This window comes from Puntigrus tetrazona, chromosome 25 (assembly GCF_018831695.1).
Source record: "Puntigrus tetrazona isolate hp1 chromosome 25, ASM1883169v1, whole genome shotgun sequence".
Taxonomy (NCBI): domain Eukaryota; kingdom Metazoa; phylum Chordata; class Actinopteri; order Cypriniformes; family Cyprinidae; genus Puntigrus; species Puntigrus tetrazona.
In genome coordinates this window covers 14635131-14657627 of record NC_056723.1, presented here as the reverse complement: position 1 = coordinate 14657627, position 22497 = coordinate 14635131, and the positions used below count along the sequence as shown (strand labels likewise).

General features: G+C 38.9%; 1 protein-coding gene across 2 annotated transcripts in view; it reads left to right on the top strand.

The window, feature by feature from the left end:
- The first annotated feature begins 266 nt into the window (after positions 1 to 266).
- The window catches only part of b4galnt4a (beta-1,4-N-acetyl-galactosaminyl transferase 4a), a 111013-nt gene continuing 88782 nt past the window's right edge, over positions 267 to 22497 (top strand). For both annotated transcript variants that reach the window (XM_043228560.1, XM_043228559.1), the window contains exon 1: positions 267 to 2083. In XM_043228560.1, the coding sequence (XP_043084495.1) occupies positions 1942 to 2083 (142 nt within the window). In that variant the 5' untranslated portion in view covers positions 267 to 1941. The remainder of the gene's footprint in view (positions 2084 to 22497) is intronic.

Here is a 22497-nt window from a genome sequence, read left to right as displayed (position 1 = left end):
GCCGGTGGTTGGACACCGTTCCTGCCCATAAAGGCTCCGCCCAAGTTCGGTTGCCCGGCAGCGAATCTCCGGACCCTACTACGGTAACGACCTAGCTCATGAATATTAATCACGTAACGGCGACGCCCGGCCAGTAAGCCCGGCTGGTTCCCCTCCTCATGAATATTAACGAACCTCGCGCGCGGCCGCTCGGCGTAAAGTCAACACCACCTACTTAATAATTCATGAGCTCGGCCGCTCCCGTAGTAGGATTCGTAAAGTCGCTCCGCGGCGGCGTCATGGATGCTCAGATAAACGCGGGGCTCGAGAGTCGGTCGCATCGTCGGACTGGAAGCGGAGCTGGTGGGATTTATGAGACTCGTCGCTAAATAGTTCACCCGACCGAAGGCGTGACAGCATCCACGCGCGCTGCGTCCGCGCGCGCAGAGACTGACGCGTCACATCGCAGCGGCGAAACAAAGCGTTTGTTTCGCGGAGAGCACTAGTGGAATCAAAATGTCAGATGCAGCTAACGGTACCGGAGCTCGCGGACGCCAGTAGAGCGGTGTTATTGTTTTTTTTTTTTTTTTTTTTTTACGCTGAGCGGTTTTCCGTTAACGGCGGACGCGGCGTTCAGCTTCACGCGTTTGATTTGAGATCCTGCCAAGAGCGAGTAAGTTGCGCGTGGACTCGGATGGATAGCAGGTGCACGACCGCATCACCTATGAACCGCGAGAGCGCTGTGCTTCTACACTCGCGGTTATTCACGCTGCACATTAGTTTCTTAATAAGATCGGCTTGTAAAGCGGCATTTATTTGATTGCATTGCTTTTTCCCCTTCTTTGCATTGCAGCGCGATCGCGTGATGTCGACTGAATCCTGAATCGGCGCAGCCGCTCGAACGCATATTTAATTAATTAAATCTAAAGTGTCTTACGTTCATCGCGTTTTCTTTTTTTTTTCCGGCACTGTTTGATTCCAGACGTGAAAAACTAACGGTCGCTGCCTTGAATAGAGTTCGTTTAGATTCAGAGCGCTGCCAAAGTCGTCCATAACCCAATGCAACTTTCTGGACGACTTCAAGGCGAATCCCTCAAAGAAGATGAATAGAAATTCAAGTTGAGGAAAACAAATCGTTGTGCCACGATGTGGTCTGATGATAAATACAGCATTTGTTAATGCACTGCTTTCGGTGCTAATATAAGCAAGTCTAAAAAGCGCCTTGCGCCTCATCCCAGAGACACGACTGAGCTTCTACAGTAAAGATTGTTTATTGGTAATTAGATGCGAAACCGCGATGTTAAAAGTTAGACTGGTCATTTGAAGCGAAAGCTTTAAATCCAGAGGATGATCCTCTCTGGAGTGGCTGGACTGCTGTCAGAGCGGCTTTCACCAGATTAACAACCCGCTGCTCTTTTCTTTGCATGCTTGCCTGCAATCAAACCGACTGTTCTCCGTCCCCCCACCTGTTTTCGAAAGCCGTTCGGGCTAAACGGGACTTCAATGAAGTCTGTTCGAAGTCGTGAAGAGCGCCGCGGCTTGTGAGTCGTGTGTGACCTTTCTGTAGGTTTGGCATAGCGAGAAACCCGTTGTGGAAATGGCATTGTCTTCAAAGAGCGAAGCAGCTGACTTTTCTCTGCTGCTGTAATGCCCCGCCGCCGTACCTTTTCGCCAAACGTGCCAAACCGAGAAGTTGTGTAAATATGACTCCTAGACGTAAAGAGTCTTAACTTCCAGCGAAACGAGACCGCTTCCTGAGCGGAGAAGCAGCTGACACTTTCATTCCGCTGCCGTCCGCGAAGATGAGATCGTGATACCGGGAGTTTAGTTGCGGCAAACCGAACCCGATGCCGCTGCAAATATGACATTGTGACATCAGGAGTTCGTTCCCCCAAGCGCCAGACTGAAGTGCGGCCGACGCTCTCTTTTTTTGCCGCTGCCGATGATGCTGCAGCTGCGAAAATGCTGCGATTCCCTGTGAAGAAAATACGGAAGCAGTTCAAACTTCTGCTGCTGCTGGTGCTGCTCACTTTCGCCGTGTGGTTTACGTACCTGCACATCAACCAGGGCAAGTCCATCAAACTCCACTTCAGCTACGGAAAAGGTAAGCCGGGTTCGGTTTTTAGGTTTCGGGCTTTTCGAGAGCAATCGCTTTAGGATGAGACGGGGGTCGTTTTTGGAGCGACGAGGAGAAATGTAGACGAGGTTGGGAATGAAAGCGAGAATTATCAATTTCGTTATTAACTTTAATTAACCGAGGCACCGGCTTCGACATTCATGGTCCACCACAGATGAAAATCGGCAGCATTGGTATTATCGGCTTTTTGAACGCGTTAGCATTGAAGGCATTGTCAGGTTGAACAGAAAGCTGAAATATCGTAGTTTGAATCGAATCAGGTCGATTGGTTTCATTAGAGGGTGCATCTTCAGAGAAACTCGATTCTCGGCTTTATGGTCAAGCTGAAGTGTTTTTGAAGAAAACATATGCAAAACGGATTCAAACGCGCACACACATGGAAATTGTTCAGGTTTTCACTAAAAGCTTAAAAATGTACGAAACGTTTTGATTAAAAAAATAAATAAATCATGTATATTAGGGACGATGCGGTCACGTTTACTGTTGTTTCAAAACTACATTAGCTTAAAGGGTTTAAAAGCTCCACCCCTAAAATGAAAATTTTGTCATTTAATCATTAATCGTAAAAGCTCGTTCGTCTTCGGACTTGCTTCGGACTTCGGAAAGGCTTGTCACTTCCCCGTTGACATCCAAAATGGCGCTACGGTGACGTTACGGTGCCGAATCGTTGAATAAAATCGTACATTTTTGCTTTCTTTCCCTACAAAAAAGTAATTTCATGTGAAGGTACTTTGAATAAAGGGCGAACGATTTCTCCAAGCGGATTTTTCCCTAATTCTTTCACATGAATTTGTGTGTTGACCAACTTTTTTGTTTAACTTCTATTGGAAACATGCGACAGGCTTTTTCAGTGAAATTCGAGTAATTTTGACAACACCTTCAAGCTTATATTCACAGCACTAGTCCGCTAACACAGCGTCCGACCCCTGGAGCCCGTCTGACAACAACTTGTTTGTGTCGGACACTCTAGAAGAGGATCTCCTTTCTCATTAACAGCTGCTAAGAGCTCTGTGTGGTTTGGCGTCTCTCCCTTGCTGCCCCAAACTGACCTCAATCATAACCCAGGAGCTCCAGCCTCGGTCTGGCCGCTCCAGCCTCGGTCGGGGCCTCCAAATCACTCCTCTCGCGAAAGGCAAAGAGCACCGGAATCGCTCGGGTGCGAATCCTGCATTAGGATGTCTGGAAAACGATGCGGCGCCGCACAGAGTCATCTACGGGCGAAATTAAAAACCCCGCGGGGCTCGCCGAGTGACGTTACTGACATTTTAATCAGAGACGTTGGCTGCGCGTTTGCACAAATAGGCTGATTTATTTTCGCCCAAGGACTCACAATGGTCACCTTATTCCCAATTACAGGCTCCGTAGGGCTGGGTCAAGATGTAGCCTTGCACCAGCTGTGATAGGTTGCGGTGAACAAGGGTCTTTTTAAGCAACCAAGTGTGAAGGAATGTGTCGAAGTAGCAGGCAGGTCATTCCTGTTACGCGGTACCTTTTGAACTGTGTAAGTGTTCAAAAATAAATGTGCTTGGGTTGTAATTTGTAGAGGTATTGCTATGAAAGCATGTATTAGACTTGCAAATATATGCTCCGGTCAGACTTAGGCGCTTAAACGTCAATAATTAGACCCTGTTTGCGTGATGGCCAGGAAATGAACAGGATGGAAATAAAAAGGCGAAGTTAGCCATTGCTCAGGAAGTTCATTACAATATATTTTTAAGCATCTTTGATTACAAAAAATTCTGTTGTTGCATCTATCTATCTATCTATCTATCTATCTATCTATCTATCTATCTATCTATCTATCTATCTATCTATCTATCTATCTATCTATCCATATGTGTGTATATAACATGTATGTATTTTTTAAATTAATGCTCAAACAGCAATTACAAAAACATTTCTAAGGGATTATATACAAATAATCACCAGCGGTAGATCAGTTCTACATAATTAACACTCACACACCCACACACACATCAAATAGTGGCTTAAAGATGGGTTAAAAACCAAGAGAATCTAAGAAAAAAAACTAAACATAACATAAACTGCAAACGACTTTACAGTAACACTGATATAATTGAATTCATACAGTAATATACACAGAATAAAATGCATTCATTTCTCTAAAATGTTTCAGGAATCTTGTGTTTTCTTAGTTTAATTCAGTATTAAAAGTGGATAACTGTTTAATATTCTTGTTTCTGAAATGAAAGAAAAAAAACTATCAATCAATCTATACGTAAATGTAGCATAATATTGGCAGAATCAAAAAATATATGAATCTAGGTGAGACCAAAATTGTTTGTGTATAGGCAACCAAAAAAAAAGTATTTTTTTATTTCTCGCTTTCTGGGAGATGTTAAACTGTGTGTAACTTAAAGAGAAATGACAAAAAGTGAAATTGACAGTTTGATGACCAATTAAAACAATATTTCTTAGAAATCACAGCTTAAGTGTTTAAAAGCGCCCCAATTATCACCTTTTATAAAGGTATTGTCCCAGTAAAAATGAAACGGATTTCCTGTGCGCCTGTTGGTGTTTTTGCGTTGGTCTGAATAAAATTGCAAATTCATTTTTTGTCACTAGGTGCTGCTTTTGGAGCATTAAAAGAAACACAAACAATGCTTTAAATGAAACAAACGAATCACTGGAGGAGTTCGGAAAAATGAATCGTTTGGGAGTCATTGAACAAAGAATAAAATAAATGCGTGTTATAAGAAAATGAAAGTGTCTTTTGACCTTGCATGCGTGTCAACCTGGTGTTTGGGACTATCGAACCCAACATATGGACCTTTCATGACGCATAATAGAGGCACTTTAAATCAGAAGAGGACAAATTCTATCTGCATTTTTATAAGACGCGCATGCAAACCTCTGAAACTAAAATAAACTTAAATTCAGTCCTAATTTAAATTAATTGGTATAATTTTTGCCTAACTAAAGATACCAGAACACAACCCCACCTGCCATTGGTCGAAAAGAAAACATCAACAACTTGCCATTGGTTGATTCAGTGTTGCTGAGTCAGGCTGGTCAGGAATCTCAACAAACAGAGCAATGTTTTGATAGCGCCGCGGTCTTAATACTTAAAGGGAGTCAGCCTAACAGCTGTCTTATTCTGTATGTTAAAGCGTTTTAGCATAAAACATACTGTAGCTTTAATAGAAATAATAGATTTAGGAGTTTAGGAACACGAAGAGCTGAATAGTGGGAATGGCCAAAATACAGTGTTAGTTAATACAAAGGAAGCCTTTTTTTTTTTAAATGAGGTTTCTTTGCTTTAGGTTGCTATGTTTAGAAATCCAAGGGAAGCGATCCCGGTTTGGCATCGGCGTTCAACCTCTAACCGGGACCCCTGTGAATGCTGAATGAAAGGGTGTGAGAAATACACACAAGTGAACTGAGAAGGAGCGGGATGAGATTGGCAGGTTGGTTACAGAAAGGGCTTTTGGGAAAGGTCATACGATACGGCTGTGTGTGTGTGTGTGTGTGTGTGTGAATGGAAAGCAGCCATTTCCCACCATAATCTGGTCGTACTAAAGCATGACGGCTGTTAAGGTCATAAAATCAGAGTTAATTGCGTTGACGTGTAATTGAAGTTTCATTTTACATCGACTGAAAATATACCCTAAAGGCCCGATATGCTTCAAACAAAGTTCTTCGTTCTTCGAGAAGAAGTTCGAAAAGTCTGAGCGACGATATACTGTTTCCGAATATTCTGGGTTTCGTTTAATGTAGCCTAATAGTTTGTTAAAAACAAAGGTTTGTTTATCGTACACCTTTTAAATTCGCTTTAAAAGAAGAAGAACGACAGCAGCAGTATTCGCTACCTTTCCTTTTTTTTTATTCATGGCTTTGGAAAACATCTGATGTTTCTCTTTGTCGATTTTTGGATCACTCCGAGTCGTTGACACGAGCTTCGTTTGTGATTTCTTCGGAGGAATGAACTGCTTTAGAGATGTGGATATATATATGGAAGCTCAGCTATGTGTATATAGTGACTTGGAGAACGATAAACGGCCGAATGAGAAACAAACCGGGAAAAATAAAGAAGGTGTCGAAGAAGGTGGAGTTTCAGAACGCATCCACCGTTTGCGCAACCACCTCACCAAGGTGTTTAGGAGCTAAGACGAACTCCCCGAAAAGTTGGCTTCGGTGAGCCGATTCGAAACTGCCTAAACGAAACTTTACTTTGGCCAGATTTAGTTCGAAATGAAGTCATTTCAGTTCAGTATATAGGTGCATTAAAGGTCTTTTGTTACCGTGAAAACATGTCTTACATGCAGCACTTTGTAAGGATTAACCGGAAAATCTACAGTAACATATTAATGAATGACTGTTTTACGGCAGTGAGTATATAATAAATTACACGCTTATTGTTATATGGTTAATGACGTTAATGGCTTCAAAGTGCATTCCTGCACAGACTCACAGTATGGTTTTGCTGTAATTTCCTTTATATTACCGTTCCTTTTGTGAATATGGAAATTAGCATGAATTACTTCACCTGTGGGATGTCAGTTTGCCTTTGTTAATCAAACTACTAATTAATTTTCCTTTCTTTAAATCTTGGTTTCAGGTGCTATGAAAGTGTATAGCGAGTTTTGTGTGCCAGGACTTTTTTCGCAAAATATCTCACTATTCAATTTTTTAGTTTCTGCTACCAAATATTGTCTTTATAACTTATTCTTACATTTCGTAAAACAGAAAATATAAAGATCTTTAGATCATCATGACTGTATCAAGCTCAATAAATATATTTTAAAATTGTAAGATAATTTGATCAAATAATGTTCAGATTAAAATGTGAAATATTATAAATATTGTACAGTAGTAGGTAAAATTAAATAGAATTAATTAGCACCAAAAAATGCATTAACAACCTTTATATGGTAGGAGGCATAGTACACATTAAAAACGAGCAAAAAAGTCAACATATGCTTTTTGCAGAAAAGATTTAGATGTAATCCCTAACATTTTAAGAAGCTAATGTAAGTTAATGGCACTTTTTTTTTCTCAATAACAGCTGTTGTATTGCTATTGAAAATATAATTATATTTCATCCCATTGCTATCGCATGCGCGAAGACAGAAGACATCAACCTTCGTCAGCTCAAAGATATTCAAACCCTATTGACTTTCATTTTACGGACAAAACGTTCTCCAAAAGATCCTATTTTGAAGATATTTTGTCACAATGCATTAAAGCACAAGGCTCGCTTGGCTTTATCAGTGACACATGTACATTCCTCCTCTCCCGCTCTCATAGAGTATCATATTTCAGTGTCCTGGCTGAGAGATGCTTCGCATTGAAGTTGGTGTTACTTTACTGTAAGCGATCCATCTGGTAAAGCTGGATTACAATCGATCATCAAAGGCCTGAAGCTGCTTGAGTGGGCTTTTATTGTGGTTGTGTGTGCAAAGGTCACCTTAACAGTTTGCTCTTTGCACCCACGTTGGCAAGCGATGACAAGGAAAGGAAGTGATGCGAGCAGTCAATCACGCTCGGCGGTGAGCTGTTCCAGTACGTGCTTTGTCGTAGCGGTACCAAGCAAAGATTTGGTTACGAACTGAGCCAGGAGCAAGGCTGCATTCAGTGCACCGGTGGAAACGAAAAGTCGCCGTCAATCCCAAATGCCAAAATTGTGGTCTAAAAATGTATCTATTCATCTATGTGAATGACAGTGATTTGAATGCGTCTAATAAGAAACGTGATATGTTTGTAATTTCGGAATTAAGTGTCGTTTTGATATTTTTTGAGGGTTCCTGTTGATAACTATGGAACATGTATAAAAAGAATGATTATTGGTGTACAGTTTGAGGTCTTTCTACTTAATTTCTACTCAGCTCAGAAATATTAGCTATCAAGAAATATTAAAAAAGGCCACTAAATTAGTCATTTTGTGCTGTCAGCATGAAGAAAACAAATGTTAGACCTGCAGATCATCATGATTTTATCAAAATCAATCAATTTCTTAAAATATTGGACCATTGGACCCTTTTAAGGCATTGCAAAGTTATTTCAATTTAAATGAGTAAAATATGTTAATAGTAAGTACAACTAAATAAAATGAGTAAAACAATTAAATTCTTTTTTCAAAACGATTCCATTTATCAGCTATATGTAACGCATTAACCTTATCAATGAGTAATGCCTTTGTTACAGTATTTAATATTATTAACGTTGGTTAATAAAAATACAGCTGTTCATTATTAAAGTTAATGGAAACAAATTTAGATTCTAATGATATGTAAATATCAGGATCAACATTAGCTAGAACTAATTTATGTTTTACATTTTTGATGTTACCCAATGCAGATAACTAATGTAATTTTACTGTAAAGCGTTACCGTAATTTCTCACAACCGCACGAATACAACGGTAAAACGATTTTTGCTTTTGTTCATCTCGTAACATTTATCGCCGAGCAAAAGAAGCGTTCAGTCTGTCGTACTGTGTTAGGCTCCTAAAAAAACATCACGTTTTTTTACAGTCCACAGTCGAAACCTTGGTACAAAATGCTATGTATTGAAACTGTAATGCTTCCAGTTCTAATGGCCTTGTTTTCATTCGCTTCAAATGAAATCTGCGGTTTGTCTGAGGTCTACAGGGCCAGCCTTTATCTTCAGAGTTTCAGTCCCTCTTTGAACACAGTCAAACTAATTCTCAACTCTTTGTAGTGGGATGCTGCAAAAAGACTGCGTGAAGTGCAGCGATGTGGGTTTAGCGATCTGCTGATTGGGAAAACACGAGAATATTTAATTTGTTGCAAAGGAATCAAATTTTTCAATAGCAGGTGCGCTTGGTGCTTTAAATTGGACTCATTTGCCTTGGTTTTAATGTGACTCTGCAGAGCAAACAACGGGACATCGTCATTTTAATGTGCCTGCAGCAGGCGGGATTCTTTCCAATGGATATCGTGGGCTCAAGGCGTCCTTTACGCATAAATCCAGCTGGATGTCGAAAAATCCACTGGAAAACCAGTTGAAATTAAAAATGACTCATCAGTAGTTCTTTTATTGCCTGGAGGTCTCAGAAGGCTCCAGATTGGTGTGTTTGTTTTTGGATACAAACGGTTTCCAAATGTCATGCTTGTCGTACATATCAGAAAGTGCGATTTGCTGACAAAACCATGATTTGAGAGGCACTCCTGGAATGAAAATGACCTGTTTAGTCCGACTATAGGGGTCAAAAGGGGTCGTGTCACCAGATTTTTATGGATGCTCTACAGTGGAGTTGATTGATTACACTGTAACTTTTAGTCTAGTGTTTTAGCTTTTATTCAACGAATTAGCTGGAGCCATTCAGAAATAAAGCAAGTGGCTATCTGCGCGAATGGATCAATGAATCATCGATTCGTTCTAAACGCTGATTCGTTTAGAAAGACACCTAAAATTAAACTCACAGTAACTTCTAGCTTATCGAACTGTAGTATAAAATCCGATTTGCAACCGTGCCGATATTTGAGAAAAGCAGCTGTATGAGGTATTGCTCGTACATTTTTGCTTCAAGGGTCATTCGACCAGACCACATCACGCATCGAAAGTCTAGACACCGAAGGCTGGCTTTTTGCAAAGTAAGTTACAAACTGGATAATCTTCAGCTTCTGCACTGTTGAATAGTCTATGCCTTTATTGCACATACCTACTTAGAAAGTTAGCTGTATTTCTTTGCTATATGGAAGACACAGAGTTATACAGAGTCTCTACGGAGTCGCTCTCTCTATAAAGAAAACCCCAGCCTTGTTTGCTCATTAACGGCTGCCGGTCGTAGGTCTGCATGGACTTGAATACGCACCCGGAAGCTTCCGGCGAGCAGCGCTCCAGGTGCTTTCATTGGTTTTTTTTTATTTTTTTATTCTGCCCGGTTGAGAACAAGTGCCCTCAGGCGTACAGAACGAACGTTTTCATCTCTGCCGAGGGCAAACCGACACCATCCCGCTCTGAAACGTACACTTGGAAGCACAAGAAGGGAATACGGCCATGAAAGGACGCTTTAAACGACTGGTTAATGTTTCGCCAAGCGCCGGCGTATCAGGAGTGGCTCAAAATAAGTTCGCCGGGCTGAAATCGCAGTCGGAAGCGGTTAATCTTCGGCGTGCGAGGCCTCGGGGAACGGTGTTTTACATGCGCGAGTCTCCACAGGTGCCTTGTGCTTTGAAAAGCGTTTAGGGATTTGCGTTAGAAGCAAAGGCTTCCACCTGCTTCACGGTTGAGAGTCAACGCTTGTTTTTTTTTGACAGCACGTTTTTTTTTTTTTTTTTTGTCACTTGGTACAGTCTGCGAGCCATCGGGAGTGCGTTCGTATTAAAATGCATAATTACATTTGTATTGTTATTACTGCTAAACAACGATTAATCGCGGGCAAAATAAATGCTTGCGTGTACATAATATATTGTACTGTGTATATTTAATATGTATACATATGTTTGTATATATATTCACACACACACACACGCAAATATATACTGTATATGTATGTCTTTATACGTACATAATAAATATACACAGTACACACACAAACAAAAACGTTTATTTCGGAAGCAATTAATCGCGATAATTTTTCGCGCTATTGTTTTTTAAATCTTTTCAAAAGAAGTATTTTCTGCTTTCGTGAAATGCTGCTTTTACTGGATTTAATAAATGCAGAATTTTCAGAAATCATTTTAATTTACTGATTTGTTGCTCAGTTATTATTATTGTTTATTGGTAGTTGTTAGTTTGCAGCTTAATATCTTGAAATTATATTACTTTTTTTCAGGATTGCTTAAATAATGGAAAATTCAAAAGGTCACAAACCATACTTTTGGATAAATTTATTGCCTATTTTTTTTCAACGTTCCCCCAACCTTTTGAAATACCATTTATATCATAGTTTACAGATAATATTCAGCAGCACAACTGGTTTCAACATTGATTATTTTTTTTTTCTTTTCAACAAATCGGCATATTGGAACGATTTCTGAAGGATCATGGCACTGAAGACTGGAATATCAATGCTAAAAAATCTGTATATTCAAATATAAAACACTTTAACTTGTGATCACGTTTCAGTATTTTACCGTTTTTCCTGTATTTTTGAGCAGATACGACCATGGTGAGCATAAAATACTTCTTTCGAGGCTTCTTAATTACTCCAAACTTCTAGCTCATTAGTGGATTCAAAGTAAACGTACTGATACCGAAACATCTCCTACTGTGACGGTAATTGTTCGCCGATGCAATCATTCTGTGGTCTTTTTTTTTTCACGTCTTTTCACTCAGTCTTGTGTCAAATTTGCATCCGCCGCAGGAATATTTTCCAGCGTTTCACAGAAGCGTCGAAGCCCTCTTGTCTCTCAGCTCAATTGCCTGTGAAGTCCTCTAGTTAGGGTTTGATTAGGGGAGGCATGTAAAGGTGACTTTGAGCCTGAAGTCTCCAGAGGAGCCGGTCGGCCTGCACTTACGCCAGCCATCTCAGATCCCACATAGCAGAAGCACCTCCTGCATTCTGATTGGTTCATTTGACACTCTGGATTTTTGTTCTCTTCTGATTGTGTATTATTGCGTAGATCATGGATGAATCTCATGTCCAGTAGTGATGCAGTGGATCACAAAAGTCATCATGCTACGGATTTTGTGTCACGTTTATTACCCCTATATTATGGTTAACTAAATCGAAAACCAAAACCTTAAAAACAGTGTAGTTACTAAAGAGTACAACGATACACAATACTATACATATTAATAGTAAACGTGCTTATCGTTATTGTTATTATTATTTCAGCTAGTTGCTAAGGAAAATTGAAAATAATTAATGTAGAAACAATTTTCAGTCAGAAATTGCTAAGTAACGGCAAGCAACGGTGCATTTCGAAACACATGTAGCGCTGTCAAACGATTAACCGCATCTAAAATTAATTTTCTTTAATATATAGATGTGTGCATATTTATATATACATATACAAGTGTACTGTTTATATTTATTATCTTACGTAAAGAAAAACCTTCATTTTGGATGCGATTAATTATTTGACAGACTAAAAAAAAAAATATATATATATATATATATATATATATATATATATATATATATATATATATATATTTTTTTTTTTTTGTATGTATGTGTTTTTTAATTTTTTGTTTTATTTACAGTTTAGATTTATTTATTTATTTATACATTTATTTTTATTTCGGTTTAATTTAACCCGATGTACTAAAATAGCCGAAAGCGAAAAATAAATATTACGCACCTATTCCTACGTAATTTCTACATTTACCAGATAACCAGAAATTGCAAAAATCAAAAAAGCTATAAAATGACAAAAGCAGGATTACTAAAACGATCAAAAAATGAAAATGAGAACCACAAAATAAACATTCAACCTATTAATAAAAACCGTCCGTCCGTTGTTATTGTGACTGCTGAATTATGTAAAGCGGGACCCTTGTTTTCATGCTACTCGTTTGCAATCAAATTAGCATCTTCTAGTTGGATTCTTCGGCTCCCAGCGTGGCTTTATTGCTTTATTAAGTAGCAGATTTGCTTTTTGAAGACTTTGTTATTCGACTCTGTCGGTATCTGCGAAATACGCCCTCAGTGAAGAGCATATTTGTTTGATACTAACAGCCCAATCTCATTCCGTTGACTAATTAGGCAATTAGCGACTGTCAGTATGCAATGCTAGATTCATCTTTCCTGTGGTATTTCATTTTCATCTTGTTTGTCAGACAGGCGTTTCGTAGCAAACACACTGTAGATACAAACTGTCGGCATAAATTATATGGGACTGACTTTTTAATACGTCACTTTACCGCTTAAACGGCACCTTCATTTGGCCTCTGCTTTTTGACGTCTGGGATTGCTCGCGTGTCACAGGTGCTGAAATATATTTTTATGTTAATATTTCTGTAGCGATCGAAGCTATGCAAACCGGTCCGCGGCTGACGTTCCTGGAAAGCCCACATTGTGAATCAGCTCAGGTCTCCCAGATGACTACAGGAAGTGGTTTGGCGATAAATCAGGCAGGATACATGTTATCTAGAGCTCTCCTGACAGCTTTTTTCACAGCCTTGCCAACGCTGAGAACTTTATAAAAAGATTTATTTATTTGAAATAGAAAAAAAAGCAGTAGGTGGAGCAGCAATAATAGTAAAAGTGGCATGCATCGACATACATTATTCTTTATTCAGAAAACTGTAATAAGTGCATTTTATTTATTTGTTATCACAAAAATAACTGTATAATAATTGTCATAAATTGTTTAATTTTATAATAATTGCTTAGTCTACTTTTCGAAATTGTAAATTTAACAGATTATTATTACAATATTTTTTTCATCGGATTATATATCCTATATTTCAAAGTAAAAAATGTTACATTTCCTTCAAAATACAGCTGATTTTCATTTTCATGTTTCTACACCAATTTTTTTTCTTCGTTGTACAGGCAACGATTATTGGTACGTTTTTCAAGAAAAGGCCAGATTTCTCCAAACTCTGCTCAAGTACATTTTCAACTAATTTTCATCTTTGATTCAACTTTTAAACTCGTAAACCCGTATGTTTTACCGTTTAAGCAATTCATCCACTTGTTGCAAACATGAGAAAGAGATGGGTATTGAAAACAACATGGTAATATGATTAGAATCATTTCGACGCATCCTGTTGCGTTAGCATGTACTGATGCTGCTTGGTTGAACGAAACCAGCACCAGCATCTAAACCCTCAACTTTGACGATAACAAATTCACAGAATCCGAAAAAAAAAACCCCAAGGCAAAACCACAACCAACTCAAAGTTTATTATCTTCTCGTACAAGAACAGAGATTACAGCTCTGATCTGGCCAGCCCTTCCCACCAAAATGCTGAGAAACAAACAGCAACATCTGATCAGATCATCTCAGAACTGAAGAGACGCCACAGGAAATGCTCTTCAAACGGTGACCAAAGTGTCAGTGTACCAGTTCTACCCGAAAGCCCTGAGGGAGTATATCACAAAAAAAGCTGCAATCTTCCTCCTCGGCATCCACTGCTGAAAAATATCAGTTTGCACCGCATCTCAAAGAAGAGAGCGAGCCGCTTTTCAGAGTGACTTACCGTGTGATTGAAGGCAATTGAAGCGGAAGGTTCGAGGGAGACTGTGAAGTTATGCTTTTTGTTAAAAGAACTTGACTCTGACCTTTACAGCTTGCGGTTCAGATATGTGATGCCGCAGAACTAAACTGGCACTCAAATGGGGGAAAAACACTGAGAACGTTCAGTAATAATTAGCCTTAATTGCATTACATGCGTTGCTTGCTCGCCAACGGTCGCTCTGCAGTGAATGGGTGCCGTCAGAATGGGACTCCAAACAGCTGACAGGTAATCCACACCACTCCAGTAATGTCTCATGGAGAGAAGATCTGTGTTTTTGTAAGATCCAACTTTAAAACAATAATTTACGTAATCCATAATAACGCTTCCTTCAGTGAGAAAAGCCGAAGTTGCGCGATCTACGCACATTTCTCCCGTATGCGCACACGTACACTATTCACTTCACAAGACATTAACTGATGGGCCGGAGCAGTGCGGATTACTTGTGAATTGTTGTCGTTTCGACTCTGGCGGCGCCCATTCGCAGCAGAGCATCCTTAGATGAGCAACTGAAATAATGCTAAATTGCTGTTTTGATGAATAAACAAATTTAACGACATGTTAGAAGCCCAGAGGGAGCGAGTAAACATTTGAAATAAACTTCTTATTCTATCCCAATAGAAAAAAGCAACCACCAAGTGTCCGACATACATCTAATTTAATATAAGAAGAAAGTATGAAAGACAAGTGAAAAATAAAATATCAACGGCAAAAAGTAAAGGCAGATAAATGCTCTCCCTCCTTAAAGATCCGGCTCTCTTTTCTCACCCGAGATTAACGGCACCCATTAACTAACACTCAGCACTTTTGTCCCCTGTCTGTTGTAATCTTGGTGGATGGCTGCAGTTAAAAGTAATTAGTTTTGGCTGCTAATAATTGAATGTCTCTCAAGAGGAGAGTCACTGACTCACAGCCACAGAAAACTCGTCTTGGTTCTCTCACCAAATCACGAAGGTGCTGTAGCATTAAAGCAGTATGTCCTGGATAAGGGACTGTTTATTTTATTGATTTTTTTTTTTTTTTGGGAGGGGGGTCATATAGCCTGAGGATAGATTCTTCAGTTCAAACTCCAGTAAGATGAGCGGGTGAAGAGGTTGAGTAGTCTAGACTACAACCCTGAGGTGGATGATCACTTGATGATCTAGAACATGAGGCTTTGGGCAGAATAGATTTTCTTGTTTTTAGTATAGCATAGTAGCAGTACTCCTCTTAAACAAACCACACAACTAATCGGAGATATCGCAACATTCACCTTTAATTTCCGCATACTAAATCAAAAAGTTTATATCTGGTTTCGTGAAGAACCTACAAAGAAATAGTTCACCCATCCCCAGTAGGCCATCAAAGATGTAGGTGGCTTTTTTTGTCTTCAGTAGATGGTCTGTAATTCTTGGTGAATCATAAAATACGGGCCAGCTGCTACCGTCGTTTTAAGAGTCAAAAACAAACAATGCGGTTTCTGATGACTTATTGATGCCTTATGAAGCGAAACGATTGGTCTGTGCAAGAAGTTAAGTGTTATTTATACAACCCAGGCTCAATGGAAATGCGCACCTCTACGTAAGCCCGTAATTATGTACTTCAGTCACGTTTCAAAGTGAAATGTCCGAAGAGTGGCGCTAAAACTGTTTAATGTGTGACTGTGGCATGTCTTTATTACCTGTAATAAACCTAGAAAACTGTGAGGAATCAGTTTTCAAATCGTACATGGTTAAAATAGTTTTGAAGTCATAACATAACATTCTTCATATGATTGTGTGTAGAGGCAGGTATTTCCAATCGGCCTAGGTTGTATTTACAAGATTACCTGTAATTTGGAGTGACGTTCGGTTCAGGAACGAATCATTCTTTTCGTCGAACTAGTTGAAAATGTTTATCAAATCAGACTTAAGCGTCTTAAACACTTTTGGATCAAACTGCACAGAGCATTTTCATTTTCTGCACACTCTCCGTTCCAAATTCTTTAGATTGTTAAAATGTAAGAACTTTAAGAAGTGTTCACCAAATTGTTTCTTGAGGATCCAAAAATCGGTTCTTCTACGGCATCACTGTGAAGACCTCCTTTTGAAACCCTTATTTTAAGAGCGTCCATTTAATTTCATCGACGTGCCCTTGGGATACACAGTGACCTTCTTTAGTGGACAATAAACTCATCATCCATTCATAAGCACGCACTATCTTTCATCAGCTCACGCAAAAATGCTTCACGTTCATTTTGAGCCAAGGCTCGATGTTAAAGAGCAGGCTTTTGTATCTCTGAATGGGATTTTCTGTTTTACTGCCCTTGGGCTTCGTTCTAAAAAGTTCACTGATTTTAGCTTTTGTTTACACTGGTGAAATGGGATGCCTATTGAAAATGATTTAATGGCTTATAGCTTTAGATTTCATTTCACCGGGACACAGCACAAATAGATGGCAATAATAGCAGTGCTCAAATGAATTTGGGTGGATATGATGGTTGATATTGGTCTTATTTGCTGAGATGAAATCAATGTTTGGCGACGGGAGAAAAAGAAATGAGGTTTTCTTAGGGAATGCATTCTAAAAGATTCAATTGAATGGTAGAGTCGAGGTGAATGAGGTGAGGAAACGGATAACTCAGTAATGGTGAATATGTTCTACTTGGAGATGTGCTCAAGTAGCTTGAGTGTTTGGAAGTGACCGCAATGATTGATCATAAAGCGCAGTAATTGTGTGACCATGCACCAGCATACTGAATGAAAAGAGCCTTTTGATTGCACTCAATATATATGCATATAAAATTAGTTTTTCTTTAGTCGGAAGAACGAAAGCATTCACCAAATCAAAATATATGGTGCAACTAATGTACATAAATAAATAAAAAACAAATAAATCGTGACAATGACCCATGCACACTTTATTATGACAGGGCAAGGTTAGTTTAGATAAAATGTCATGTGGTGCGACTCCACATAATGGTTATGAATGAATAATTATTGTATTTGAAAAACACGCTGTAAAACATATTTAAACATTTTTAAAAATAATTCATGTGTATTAACCTTTGCTTGCTGATTACCTAACAGTATGCTTTATTACATTACTGCATCCATTATAATAAATTTTTTTTTAAAATGTTATTAAAGCAATAGTTCACCCAAAAATGTTTCTTACAAACACTTAACTCTTTTCCTCTCACGATGGAGTGATGCCAGTTACTTGTGTATTATTTTGGTTGTTAGAGCTGTTTGGACTTTCTTTCTGACGGCACCCATTCCTTGCAGAACATCAGTTGTGGAGCTTGTGATGTCCCAGCAGGCACACAATGTCATATGACAATGATATTTGATTATATTTTGGTTGCGACGTCGGGTGACCAAAATCCAGTGTGAATTCAACATCTAATGTCAATGTTAAATTGATGTCAAATATAGACGTTTTTAGGTTGTGGAACCAAAACCCAACGTCAAGTTCCAACATGATGACCAACATCAACCTGACGTTATATACAGACAAAATGATGATTGTTAAGTGAATCTCCTTTCTTTTTCATCAACACTTGTCATTGACCTGGTTAGAATAGTAACATGAATAGGCGTATTCACTTTTTTAAAGTGATAAGAAAAGCTTTTCTATTTATTATGGTGCAAATTCATCTGGCATTTGCTAGAAGCCAAATATGGCAGATGCCAGCATGGACAGTCTGTGCGACATGCCCTCATCATCGAAAAAAAATCCGAATGAGGTCCAGTGTCAAATCTGGGTCCTGAATCAGCAAACTATAGAGCTTTAAGCTCATGAGGTGAAATGCACTGGAACGCAGGGTATATCTTCTCACCTTCTCGTCTTTTATAAACATCTTCAGGCAGTGTTATTTGGCTCAGGTTGTAGTTTTGTTGTTGTTTGCGTGATCCGGGTGCCGGTTTGAATACAAAGTGTTTTTGTCCCCTGCGGCTAAACCACAGTTCTGAGCAGTAACACTTATTTTAGTGCCTGACCTTAGCAAGCATTTGTTATTTTCCCTCTTCCTCGGATGCACAGCTCGGTCTCACCACCTGCTCACATCCCACACGAAATTTGCATTTGCACACTGAGCATCGCAACGTTAAACGTAGTCAAACGCTTCAAACTTGCATGCGTCCTGTTGTCCTTATGAACATATATGAAGCGATCTGATGAGGAGACACACAGCTGAGATTATACTTCACCTCAGTAGAGCCCTTCTGTACATAAGCTAATCACGCTTTATAGCTTTTATTAGTCTTAGAGGCCATGGGAAGTTAATTGGAATCGTATTTCAATAGTAAAGCATTCATAAAGCAGAGCCTTCTTTTTGTCTGATCAACATTCGTCTGGCTTCGGTGTAGTAATGAAGCTATGTAACCGATTTCGAAAACATCGCTAAAGCCATGTGGGCTAAACATACTTTCATCTGTGGAACACAAAAGAAGATATTTTAAAGAGCGTTTTATTTGTTTTTGTCAATAAAATGAAAGTCAATAGCTGGACCTGTGCAAAAAAAAATACACATACAGACGTATTAAAAAGTTTTTAAAAACACACACAAAGCTTCAATTAAATTTTAGTCATTTGAGCTAGCAGCCAATACAACATATATTATTTTTATTTCAATGTATTCAAAGTTGTGTAGTATATAAAAAAACAAAGAACAAAACTAGAGGGCGTCGCTCGTTTTTTCTACTTTGAATTGATTGGATGTATTAAACTTTAATGCTCAATAAACATTCGTTTCATTCAAAAAAGGGATTGATGTCATGTTCATGCCCAAGCCGTCAAACTGACGTTATCGAAGAAGGCTCATCGTTTACAGGGTAGGAGCATTTTCAGATTTGGATTAAAGATTACGAAGGCAAACCATTTTTTTTTTTTTTTGTGGATTGACTTGCACGGATTGTTCACAAAAACACAAAAAATAGCAATAGGAGCTAACAAAATAAATGTAGTTCATTTTGATTTAACACCAACTTTAAGTTAATATAGAAAACTTAAAAATCTAGTCGGAAATATTAACAATTAACATACTACTAACAAAATAACGCTTGTTTGTACATTTATGGTGTTAATAATGAGCACCGAGGTGACATGCACAGATATTGTTCATCTGAATAATAATAATGAATCTAGGAAAAAGCAGTTCCGCAGCATCGTTTTGTTCTGTGATCTTGTCTTGTGCATTTTTTCATGTGACCTGCTTGGACTTGATGCGAACGTCTCCATACGAAACCCTCTCAGTCAGTTGACCCTGAAATGTGATCCTATTTTGTGCGCGTGTGTTGCGTGCGGAGCCTCTAGTCGAGTCCTTCAGAAAGAGTATTCGATGGAGAATAATTGGGTGACTGCTGTATAGAGTCTGTCTAGATGGCCCATCCCGCTGTTAGGGGTTGTTCCAGACTGCCGAGGCTGAAGGAAAGGACCTCTATTTTTCTTGTCTAGTCTTTTCTCCAGGATGCATTCAGGCTGACAGTGTGATAGACAGGCCAGGGCTGCTCTGTGGGGAATGAAGGGACATCAATTAGCTCACCTCCCACCCCATCCTCTCCCCTCTCTCTCTCTCTCTCTCTCTCTCAAATGAGCCATTTCAGCCACAGGGAGACAGCGGCTGTAGAAATGTTTCTTTGTCATGTGCATTTCACTATGGCTCAGAGACAGCCCTGTGAGGCCGACATATGAAATAATAATAATAATAGTCAGCAAAAAAATACGTAATCCTGACAGCTTGTAATGTATGCGCGATAATTAGTGGTTGACCAATTAAACAGCCACTGCGTTCCAGTGACAAAAGAGCGGTGTTTTCTTTTGTTGGCTGATGTTGGCAAATATTGTGCTGGTCATGTCAAACATGCAACCTAGTGCAACCGAGTCAATATTCAATAAATAAGATAAAAAGCACCAGTATTTCGACAGGATTGGTAGGCGTTTACATTTGAACCCTCGTTGAGAGAGCATGCGGCGATACGTCTGCATGCATGAACGGTCCAGTGCACTTCTTGGCCTCAAATAAACTGATTGCTCTCCAGTGGGTGGCACTGCGTGGTTCGGTTAGGGCAGCACAGTTCTCTTCCATTTTTGTAATGCCCCATACATCCTTTAACCTACCTCATGTTTTTCTTATTTGGTGAGTACGTGACATTTAAGCAACTGAATAGAATTCTAACCACTAAACAGATTTTAGGGTAAATAGGATAGTTTACCACAAAAAAAACGTTAATTCTGTCATCATTAACTCAGCCTCATGTTGTTCCAAAACCCATGCGATTTTGGGTCAGCCTAAATGAAAGAAATAGTTCAGAAAGGTCAGAAAGATTAAAACAAAAAAAAAAAATTATTTTGTGGTGAACGAAGGTCTTACAGGTTAAGAACGACATGGGGGTGAGTAATTAATCACAGATGATTCGTTTTTTTTCTGTGAAAATTCTTTTTAAGGACAACACCATGAACAACATTGTTATCTACATTTCGTTTTACGTTCCTCTACGCTTTCGGCGGTTATTACATGTCCTCTGAAGCAGATCGATAGTTATTTCTAGTCTTGAAATTATAACGTAAATAACTGACTTCTTGGCTGACCTATGACTTGACGTATGACGCAACTTATGTCATACATCATAAATCGAGTCAGAAGTCAGCCAAGAAGCTGGAACGCGGTGCTTAGACAGTCAGTCAGTTATTTAGGTTATAATTAAAAAATAGCAATATTAGAGGACATGCGATAACCCCCCAAAGGCGTATAGGCTAGTTTTACACAGTACTTGCGGATATAACCGATTTACGAAACTTTAAAATAATGGCCACTATCCCCCAGCATCACCAAACTTGGAAGAAAAAAACTGTGTTCGTATGAAAGAAGAAAGTCATATACACCTAGGATGGCTTCGTGGTGAGTAAAATATGGGGTAGTTAAAATATTTGAGTGAAGTATTCTTTTAAGAGTAGAATAGTGTTTGTTCTTTGATAGTTTAAACCTGCAACTTTTCGATTACAAGCCTTGACGATTAAGTCCTTCTTTAAAAATGCATGCCAGGCTCAACTAGGGATAATTACAAGATTGAGGTCTACGGTAGCAAAACCTCTAAAATAATTATTCGCTCCAGTTTAATGATCTAGTAAACAGTTGAGGATGTGCAGTCAAGTTGTTCTGGGTCATTGTCGAAACATTGCTATGTGGTTGGTAGGTTCTGGGTGGTTTGTGGTGTGATGCAATGAGGTTACCTAGTTGGTTGCTTACTGGCCCATGTCTATGATAATCTAGTCTGTAGATGTGGCTCAGGTTCCTCCTTCAATGCAACTTAATGCCTTTTTTGTCCATTAGACAAGAGTCAAATTGCTTAGAAATGCAATAACGCATCTCTTCCCAACAAGCTGCACAATTTGAGATATCATTAATGTCTGTAGCACCAGTTAGAGTTACATGCTGAAGGTTAATACTTAGGGTGAGTAGTTGGTTGAAATCACTAACCTTGAGTATGAGCAATAGTAATAGAGATGCTTGCCTTGGTAAACACCACTAAAATTAAATGTGAGGTGGAGAGAGTTCAGCAGTCATGGCAGTGCCAGCTTGGTGTGGCAATGAGGGTGAGAAATGATGAATGCACGGGGGAAGGACAGGTTGTACTGGGCTTTAGTCCATTAGAGAAAGAGAGAGATGAAGTGCTTGTATGAAGTAAACAGTTCCCTTGGGATTTGCTGATCCCTTTCCAGTTGAGGTACAGGGAAAACATTGGAGGAGTTATAGCTGATGGTAACAGATTGAATTATTGATTTTGCACCTGCTCAAAATATAGCTGTTTGAGTTGGGATGTTTTGTTTTATTATTTTGTTCACACTTTAAAGTTCGCCTCAGTAAACTCTTAAACTCCTGCTTCTTATTAATAGTAAGTGGAGTAATTGTTAAGTTTAGGTATGGTCATGGATAAAAGAATGTAAAATATGGTTATGCAAAATAATGCATTAATATGAGCTTTATAACTACTAAAAAGCCAGTATACCAGTAATGTGCAAAGATTTTTAACTTCGATATAAATATCCACCATTCTTTTTTAGATGAATGTTACCTTGGAAGGATTTGTCTTTATAATAGGAAATTAGTTAGGCTAGGCTGCTCAAAAAACCAACATGACAAAGAATCATATAAAAATTATGAATCATGGTATTTCTTACCCAAAAATGTATAGCCCACCCCTAGAACCACCCATAACATTGTATCAACCACACACCCAAAAACGGTTGAACACCCAGAATATAATTGCTATGCTTATACAACCACCTTAAACACCCTAGCAACTG